This window comes from Penaeus vannamei, chromosome 32, assembly GCF_042767895.1.
Source record: "Penaeus vannamei isolate JL-2024 chromosome 32, ASM4276789v1, whole genome shotgun sequence".
In the NCBI taxonomy this organism is placed as follows: Eukaryota; Metazoa; Arthropoda; class Malacostraca; order Decapoda; family Penaeidae; genus Penaeus; species Penaeus vannamei.
Window position 1 is genome coordinate 12,323,762 of NC_091580.1, and position 10,064 is coordinate 12,333,825.

The 10,064-nt window shown below is 32.2% G+C and overlaps 1 protein-coding gene across 3 annotated transcripts in view; it reads left to right on the top strand.

Annotated features, from left to right (window-relative positions):
- Positions 1–9,193, top strand: part of LOC113807067 (TGF-beta receptor type-1-like) — a 65,231-nt gene extending 56,038 nt beyond the window's left edge. For all 3 annotated transcript variants that reach the window (XM_070144736.1, XM_070144738.1, XM_070144737.1), the window contains exons 5-13: positions 2,873–2,985; positions 3,587–3,719; positions 4,069–4,204; positions 4,440–4,534; positions 4,794–4,961; positions 6,272–6,444; positions 6,831–6,936; positions 7,195–7,328; positions 8,057–9,193. In XM_070144736.1, the coding sequence (XP_070000837.1) occupies positions 2,873–2,985; positions 3,587–3,719; positions 4,069–4,204; positions 4,440–4,534; positions 4,794–4,961; positions 6,272–6,444; positions 6,831–6,936; positions 7,195–7,328; positions 8,057–8,182 (1,184 nt within the window). In that variant the 3' untranslated portion in view covers positions 8,183–9,193. The remainder of the gene's footprint in view (positions 1–2,872; positions 2,986–3,586; positions 3,720–4,068; positions 4,205–4,439; positions 4,535–4,793; positions 4,962–6,271; positions 6,445–6,830; positions 6,937–7,194; positions 7,329–8,056) is intronic.
- Positions 9,194–10,064: the final 871 nt, after the last annotated feature.

Sequence of the window (10,064 nt, forward strand, 5' to 3'; positions counted from 1 at the left end):
GTTATTGTCTGCTTGTGATGAATATAAAAAAATAAAATTATGCTTTTATCCAAGGATGCATCATGTTGCAGTCATCTGCTGAATTTTGGAGGTTTTAATATTATGTATGCTTCAATTTGATTATTGATGATTCCCTTCTTTCTTTGTTATGGTCATTGTCATTATTTCTCTCTTTTATTGTCATGTATATTTAGTAATAGTTATACAGTACCAGCTTGTATGCTTTTATCTCCTAGAGGAACAATGGCTGTAATTTTGACCTATTTACTGCATTGGAAATACATTTTTGTTTGTTACTCCTTGTCAGTGGTAGTGTTGTGGTTTTCTTTTTTCGGGCGTGTGATTGTTTTTTTTATATGTTATTCTAAGTCAGAGAAGCAGAGATTTGGTTCTCTAAGGCTGTTTCAATTTCTTTCTTTGGTTTGTTTTGACAAATGATGAATCCATTTGAGTTCTATAGAAATCCCAGTGACTGCCTTGGCTTTTCAGAGATATTTAACATTTATGGTTTGCACATAGCTAACTTTTTTACACAAACTATTGCACAGCTGTCTGCAGAAAGTATGGCTTTGCAGTTCAGGGTGACAGTGTTGACTTCATGAAGGCAATTTTACATCATTTTGTATTATGAATGGATGAATTCCATGTCTTAAGATATGTACAACTTTGACACTATAGGTATGATCTACAGCTTGTACCAAAGAGTGTTGGCTTTATGTCGAATGGATCATAAAAAATGTGTTGTCTTCAAAGGTGTTAAAATTATATATAATAAATGAGATTTTTTTTCACCCAAGTCATCTTTTACGTAGAGCATTGAATTTAACTATGTTTTTGATATTAAGCAATTAAGATCTGTCTCAAAATTATATATGTATATCCCATTCTTATTTACTTACACTATAGTGCATATTCATATGTACAATAGTAATTGGATACATATGATTACCTAGTTATTGTCTATTTTTTAACATTAGATAAATACTATTTAGTTCATTGTCTCTGGTATCTTTGCAAAAAATAATTTCATGTAGACATATAGAAATTTATTTAAAGTGCCTTTTAGTTATTTGCATTTTTAAATTATCCTTATCCTTGTTATTATTATTATTATTATTATTATTATTATTATTATTATTATTATTATTATTATTATTATTATTATTATTATTATTATTATTATTAATGCTGTTAGGACTTTTAACATCATTTTTTTTTTCATTTTTTTGTTGGCATTAGACAGTACATTTTATCTCATTGTCACTAGCTAGCTGAAATAATGGAAGGCCAGGAAGACAGGCAACTGGCATATTTGTTTTCATAGCTTTCCAAAATTTGCTGGGAACTATTATTTCATTAGACTTGTAAATAAAGGTCTAGAAAGAGGGATGTGCAGCAAACAATTGAAATCACTAAAAGAGGACTGAGCAAACATAGCCTTTACTGTGGCCAACTCTGTGGTTTAGATCCCTTGGATCCATAATATGAATATATCTTAGGTATATTTATTTGAGCTGAAATAATTATGCACTAATGTAGACCAATGGAATGCTTATTTCTTATCCTGTGCATATGCAGTGCTGAAGAGTTGATCTTATTTTTCTTCTGTGCCTCCTTTAGCAAATTTTATTCCTTTATCTACTGTGCCTTCCCCTCTTTGTTACAAGCTGAATTGATTGGGATGTTTTTAGTAAAATGACAGATTAATGAAGGATATTGTTTCTTTTAGTCCCAAGCTTAATTATTTGCATTATCTTAAGTCTAATTTGTCTTGTTTTAGTATGTTATTGTTTGTCTTCCCTAGAACTAAACCAAAACATGCAGTCAATATTTGTCATCCTGATAAGTTCTTTACAGTTTTTTCCCCACAAATGAGCAGAAGGTTAAGAAAGAAGTATATTGAAAATTTTATCAGTGTTGTATTCAATTTTGTGTAAACAGGAGTTTAGTAATAGTATTGTTGGTGCTGGAGATGATTTTATATCCCTAAAGGAATTGTTTCTTTAATTGGTTTTCTTTACCTCAAGATTTTATTTTCATCAGCAACAACCTTGAATTCATGATGTGATGAGATTTGTTACTAGAACTCCTGGTGTGATGTACTGAGGCTGATGATTTCATGTTCCAACAAGTAAAATGTTAAATAACCAAGTACTTGTAGGGTTTATATCAAAAAGAAAATTGCAACTGACTCTCCTAGTCCAACATATATGGTAGTCATTATGGCATTAGATAAATGATAGATCATACATCTCTGTGCTTGTGTTTCATACTTTACAGGTGATATGATTACTACTAGAACAATCTTTTTATTTGTCTCAAATGTCTCGGATTCTTTCCCCCTAATCTCTTTCTCTCTTAATTCTTCATCATTTGATAAGTAAGCCACTGAGAGACAGTAACATGTGTTGCTATGCAGTAGGATTCTTGAAGAAGCTTTGTAGGATTGCTAGTTTGCCTTCTGTATTTGTCAAACAACTATGCTCATGCAATTTGTTTTTGTCTCTCCTAAGAAACAAAAAAGAGAAAAAGAAAAAAAAGAGAAAAGTCAGGTAACATAACACAAGTTTTCTTTCATCAGGTTAATTTGTCCTTGTCTGTTTTTCATATAAAGGAAATTTTGCTTATGATTTCTTCTAATATGATTTAAAGATAATTGTTTGCATTTTCCATGTTTTTTTCTCACACTCTACTCTCAGTCTCTGTTGTCTCTCCTTTTGTTTCACTAACAGTTTTCTGTTTTATCTTGTGATTATATATTTGATTATAGTTTTTTTTAATATATGTAATGTAAAGTAAAGATTTACATAAACTCTAGTTTGTTAATTTGTTTACATATAGTAATATTTATTAATATATGTGGAATGTACAGACCGAACATCAAGTTGGCAGACATGGAATCCAGCATTAGCAATTGCCGTGGCATTGTGCGTCTTACTGACAGCCGTCCTGGTGGCTCTTTTATGCTATTGGCATCACCGCAAGGTAAGATCAGCAATGTTCATATGTACTAAGTTGATGGGGTTGCTGTTGTTGGAAATTCCCAAGTTTCCCATCATACAAACCATGTGAGCAAGTGTGTATGTGTTTGTGTGCACTTATGCATATGAATGTTTGTTTAAGTATGTATGTATAGGTCCAAACTGTTGTGGAAAAAAAAAATGACACCGATCTTTTATAATTTCTTAATGATTAATCACCCTTGTTGATTATTACATCTATTGTGATTTATGTGTAGTTAGGTTTATTAAGTATGACAGGTATTATTTATTTAATTTCTGGTTATTGGTTGTTCTTTGACCCCCTGATGGTCAGGTTCAAGTAACTCATCCATAGTGTCACAGTTATTAGTAAATAGAAGAAAGTACAGGGGAGTTACTGTGGTTAATTATTATACAACACATAAGTTGAAAATGGAGCTGTACAACAAAGATTATTAACAGATATGTAGTTTTGTACATGCTAACCTTCAAGGGGTCAATTCTTCAAAGATTTAGAGATACTTTAATTTATTTATATTAGTGGTATTTAGATTATACAAAGAAAAAGGAAATTGATATTGAATCAGGAACCTCCTTACCAACAGGAACGCACAGAAAGAATCAGACATGGTTTCCCAGACGTAGAGTCAATTTTAGATCGATCGGAAGTTCCACTCATGGGCTCGCATACACCTATACGAGAGTTCATGGATTTAACCTCAAGTGGGTCAGGCTCTGGTAAGATTTTCATTTCTCCAACTTGGAGGAGTTATTGTCAATATTTTACAACAAAAGTATATAAATAGAAGAGTATTTTTTTGATTGCTTTGTAATGCTAATTTTTACTTTGCACTAAGAATTTTCATTTGGATGTTGAAGTCTTTTTTGTTTATTCTTCTGTATTTTCTTGCTGTGTTGAGGATGTATCTCAATTTTTTCTGTACTTTTTTTTTCTCTTTTTGATTTTTATTTATTTATTGTGCCAGTGTTTCAGTATAGAATTAATCATTAAAGTTAGAAGAATGTGGAAAATCTTGCACTGTAAAGGATTTTTGCATTTAATGGCAGTTTCTCTCCCTGTGCACAGGTTTGCCTTTGTTAGTGCAGCGAAGTATTGCACGTCAGATACAGTTAATTGATATCATTGGCAAAGGCCGTTTTGGAGAAGTGTGGCGTGGAAGATGGCGAGGAGAATATGTAGCTGTAAAAATATTTTCTTCGAGGTAAGTCTGCATTGGTGACTTGAAAGAAGCTAGATCTTATGTATATAGTTATGTATATTTATTTAATTATGGTTAAGACAACAGAATGGCTTGTATAAAATTCTTTGTGTGTGCTTTACCTTCAAGTTAATCCTTATACTAAAATCACTCCTGTAATTTATACATTATAAATGGTTAGAGGTAAAGATTAGGAGAAAGTGAACTGCATAAAGATATGTTTTTTAATCTCACTCAGAGATGAGCGTTCTTGGTTCCGTGAAGTGGAGATCTACCAAACAGTGATGCTGCGTCATGATAACATCCTTGGCTTCATTGCAGCAGATAATAAAGGTATGATGAATGGGTGTGCTGTGTTAAGTGCTGATTCTTTTTTTTTCAGCTTTATATACTCTTCCTTTAGTGATTCACCTTATTTTACTTGAAATGCTTAGTGTTGCAGAATTGGGAATTGATAGAATTTAGGTATAGTGTACATTTTTATTTTTCTAGAATTTCAAGATATTACATTTTCGTTAGGAAAAGTGGACATAGGAATGCCAGTACGAGGAAAGTATTCCAGACAATGATAAAGTAATAAATCTTTTAACAGATAATGGAACATGGACACAGCTTTGGCTTGTGACAGACTATCATGAGAAGGGTTCGCTGTTTGACTACTTGATGCGCTATACTGTTGAGACATCTGGAATGATACGAATGGCTTTATCCATTGCAACAGGCTTGGCACATCTCCACATGGATATCATGGGAAATAAAGGTAGGACTATATTACATCTGTGTGACCAAGTGCCTTTATTTAAGGCTTTCTGCTGCTAGTGGGTATCCATTTTCTCATACCCAGTCCTGTGTAGTTATCAGTTTTGATGCAAAAAATAGGTTAAAACTATCCAAAAAATTATTTCAATATAATTTAAAATTTCACCTGATTTTTTTTCTTTTCGATGTTGGTATGCTCCTGTAAAATTCCATTGTAAAGGTTTCAGTATTTATAGATTTCTTTACATAACAGGCAGTTCAAATCCACTCAGTTATTGCTATTTTGAATTCCTACAAAGCAGAAAAATGTTTTTTGCACACAGAAACCTTGTCTCTTCTCCTGTATAATGTAATCTTCTCACAGAAGTGATATACTTTCTAGTCAGTGTAGAATATAATGACATTGATTAACAGGAACTTGAAATTTTTCTTCATAGGCAAAAAAAATATTTGTTTAGATTCAGATAATCAAATGGATGTTCTTATTTTGACATATTTTTTCATAGAACCTAATGTAGGGACCCCTGAAGGGATGTAACCCCTAGGCTCCCAAGTATCTAACATCACCTATGTTGAATTAATTTCTGATTTCTTTGTGAGAGTTAATCCGTCAGATCCAGTTGCGTCATGGAAATCACAGTCCCGAAAATGATGGCAGTGGGTTATGTAAGGGGCCAATATCCCAGGCGTACAATACTCTGTGCCTCCCTTTTTTCCATTTTCCAATGGCCATATTCACCTTTTGATTTGCTTTATCTAGATGGTAATAGTTTATTTTCCTTGCACAAACTCCATATCACTTAATTGTGGAGTAAATAACTCAATAAAAGAAAGAAAGAAAGAAAGAAAGAAAGAAAAAAAAAAGAAAAAGAAAAAAAAAAGAAAAAAAAAAAAAAAAAAGGCCAGGAATACAAAGTGCAATATGGAAATTGCATCCTCCTTGGAGCTGACGCTCTTCCAATCACAGCTTATGCACCTTACATTCCACATTGGTTTTTCAATGGGAATAATGCAAAAGCCCCATTCTAAACACCAAGAGGTTTGTGTACTCATGGCAAGTCTTTTCTGTCACCCTGGCCTTTGCTCATGATGACAAGTTCACATAACCCAGCTCATAGCCATTTTGTCTGATGCCAGGCATGTTCATGTGACCTAGCCCTCGACCAAGATTTTTCCATGACGTCATCCAGATTGTAGAGGTTAATGGTAGAACAAGAATATTGTAGAATGTTGTAGCTCATTTTGACATTATTCAGTAATTTTGTCTATCGTCAAAAATAAGGCATAATAACTCTTATTTTTTTCATGCAGGAAAGCCAGCCATTGCTCACAGAGATTTAAAGAGTAAAAATATTCTGGTCAAGTCCAATGGAAACTGTGCCATTGCTGATCTTGGCTTAGCAGTCAGATATGACTCAGCCACAGACAGTGTTGATATTGTCCCCAACAACAGGGTGGGAACAAAACGATATCTTGCTCCAGAGGTGGGTGGTTATAAGTTTTCTGGTAATTATGCATTTTATATGAAGGTAGAGTTAGCAAGTACTGATGGTATATCTATAATAAAAAGTCTACTACTGATATCATTTGCCAAGAATATGGTTCCTGTACGAGTTCCAAGAAATAATGAAGCCATGACAGCTATTGAAAAAGTAGTTCTGTTTACTATGTCATCTTTGTATTAATACCACTTTTTGGTCGTTTACTGTTTGAGCCATTTTCCTTGCAGGTTAGAAAATCTGTATTTTAGGCTGTATGTATTTTTAAGTGTAAAAGTCGTGGCAATTCTTAAGTTCTCAAAAAAAGGTTTTTAAAATTTTCTTAATACGTTGTGATGTAATTCTCAAAAGTGCTCTGTTTTCTTTTACAGTGTCTGGACGAGTCAATGAACATGAATCATTTTGATTCCTTCAAACGTGCAGATGTTTATGCACTTGGTCTTGTCTATTGGGAGATTGCTAGGAGATGTAACACAGGTAAAATTTAATTTCTATTTCAGTTTGTTTAAGATGAAAATTTAATATCTGTCTGTTTTTTGTTCGAGAGAGAGAGAGAGGGGGGGTATAAAAATGAGATTAAGGTTTATATTATTTTTTGTTTGTTTGTTTTCTTACTATTATAATTTTTTTTTCTTAAAGAGAGATTGGCTGTGAGGATGTGTATTTTTATCTTTATTTTTTATTTTTAATCTTTTAATATAAATATTTTATTATTATTATTTTTTTTTCTAACAGGGGGTGGATGTGAGGAATACCAGTTACCATATTATGACATGGTTCCTAATGACCCAACCATTGATGAGATGCGAAAAGTGGTTTGTATATACAAGCAACGACCAGTCATACCAAATAAGTGGCAGTCCTGTGAGGTAAGATGATTCATTCATTGCACATTTAGTAAGATTTTACATTCTCACATGTTTTTTACTCCCTCCTCACTGAAACATTTAACACATTTATTCTGGATAATGTCTAATCCTGTTGTTGAAAACTAGGCCCAAATGACAGGTGTAAAGTGTCCATGGGTTGTGCATGGATACTTCCTTACCTGTGTTTGGTAAATTGTTATATACTTGCTTGGCCAAGTTAGTGATCATTAAGGAGAGGCAGCCTGTCAAAAGTTATCTTACAGTTTTTAGCCTCATAAATAGAAGAAAAAAAAGTGTGTGTCATAGCCAAAAAGCATTGAGAGCATGAGAGATAAAGGGCTTGCAAACTTTTTTTTTTATACTTGTGCAATTGGGTGTGTGCAATGCCCATTAGCTTAGTAGGGCTAGTAGAGTCCCATTATGATTGTGTTGATAATTTGAAAGCTTATTGTGTTAAATGTTTTGTATATTCACATATACAAACACTCCCATTCACACTCACGTTCACACTCGCACTCACACTCACACATACAAATACATGCACCCACAAATTCACGCACAAACAAAAACATGCACACAAATACACACTTACAAATACAGATATACACACACACCCACACACAAATGACCATCTATAATATACTGTTGCATATTTGCCTTCTTTTCCTTTATCTACCAGCTAGAATATGTGAAGATGTCCTGGTCTTATAAAATCCTTGACATTACAGGATCTGCGAGTGATGAGCAAGCTTATGAAAGAATGTTGGTATCACAATGCAGCAGCACGACTGACTGCATTGCGCATCAAGAAGACTCTTGCCAACTTGGGTGCTCATGATGACCTCAAGTGCTAAGATGCAATGCCACAGAGGAGAAGATTATTAGACCTTGTGATTAACTGTGTTCAATTCCTTAAAGATAGACATCCATCGTATGCTACGCCCAATAGAATACTGTGAGAAGAGATACGGTCTATATTTGCATGTCTGTGTGAGAGTCATGTGTGACACAAAAGCGGCATGTGTGAATGAGTATAGAATGCACATTTCTCTCCATACATAGGTAGTAGCTCATAGGCTCAGCAACTGTGCACTCTGTTATAATGAGGTATGTATAACACCAAAAAAACATTACTTTGAAGTAATTTATGTTGCTCATTTGTTGACGTCAATCTGGCAGTTATTTATAGGGTTGATTTTTTTAATTGTCATCTTTGTACCTGTAGAAAGTGCAAGTAAAAGATTTTTATGTAGTTTTTACATGGCCATGAACACACACAGATACCATTTCTGCTCTTCTCTACAATACTGTATCTTTGTATGCATATTCATATCATTCTATGCTAGACTCCCTCTTAACTACATATATCTATACACATATGTGCATAAATGCCTTTGCATTGTGTGCATGTCTTCAAGAATGAATGAGTGAATGCAGGTATACACTGATAAATGTAAATTTGTATGTGATATAAAATAATGTATACAAGTACTCTCTTACATATGTGTAACTTGTGTATAGCATGGAAGACTTTGATACCATTTCCCAGTCTGAAAGTTTCAGATTACAATCACTCCTTCCTTGACCATTGAATTTAGAAGTCTGGTGAGGGAGGGGAGTGCTTCAGGTGTTCTGTCAAAAGAAGGGAACTGTATTGTAGCTTAATTGTTCAATGAGAAAAGATTGTCTGGTAGAATGATTATGGATATGTCTCACTTCCTCTGGATTGTCCACCTAGAGTGTACTTGTCCACTTTAACATTGTGCATATCACTGGAAATCTGTGTAATAGGAAGATAAGTGTTTAAAGAGAAGCAGCAATAGTTTGTTGTGTATTTAAGATAGTAAATCCTTATCAGCTGCAAAGTAGCATCTTTTTACACTGGCCATAGTGTTACATATCTTTTAAAATTGTTGTACTTACTAACAAACAACAAAAAATGTGAAGGAGACTTAACTCTTGAAATTGGTAGTTGGGAAAGATTTGTTATTCAAACAAGTAAATTGCAAAATGAACCATATAACACTAATGTCTGGACACATATGATATTGACCTATGATTTTGGGTTGACTGTGAATGACACTTTAAAATTTTAGTTGTCTGTTAGCCATTATTGTGGACCAGTAGTTCATCATTTGTTGTTTCCCAAAGAATAATGATAAACATTTAACATGCATGTGTGCATATACACATACACATATGTTAATGTTTAATATGTTTGGAATTTTTTCTTTTGTTTCTACATGTTCTGAGTAGTTTGACTATTTCATATTTCAGTATATAAATTTATATTTACAGATACATGTATATTCGTATCTATATATATTATATATATTATATATGTGTATATATGAATATATACATATCTATATCTATATATATATATATATATATATATATATATATATATATATATATATATTGTGTGAATATATAATGTTATATATATATTTATGTATATATATATTTATGTATATACATATAATGTATATATAAATATATATATATATATATATATATATATATATATATATATATATAATGTATATATGTATATATATGTATATATGTATATACATAATGTATATATATATATATATATATGTATATATATGTATATATATATATATATATATATATATAATATTTATATTTATATATATATGTATATATGTATATATATGATATACATAGCATCTATGTATAGATTTTATATATATATATATATATATATAT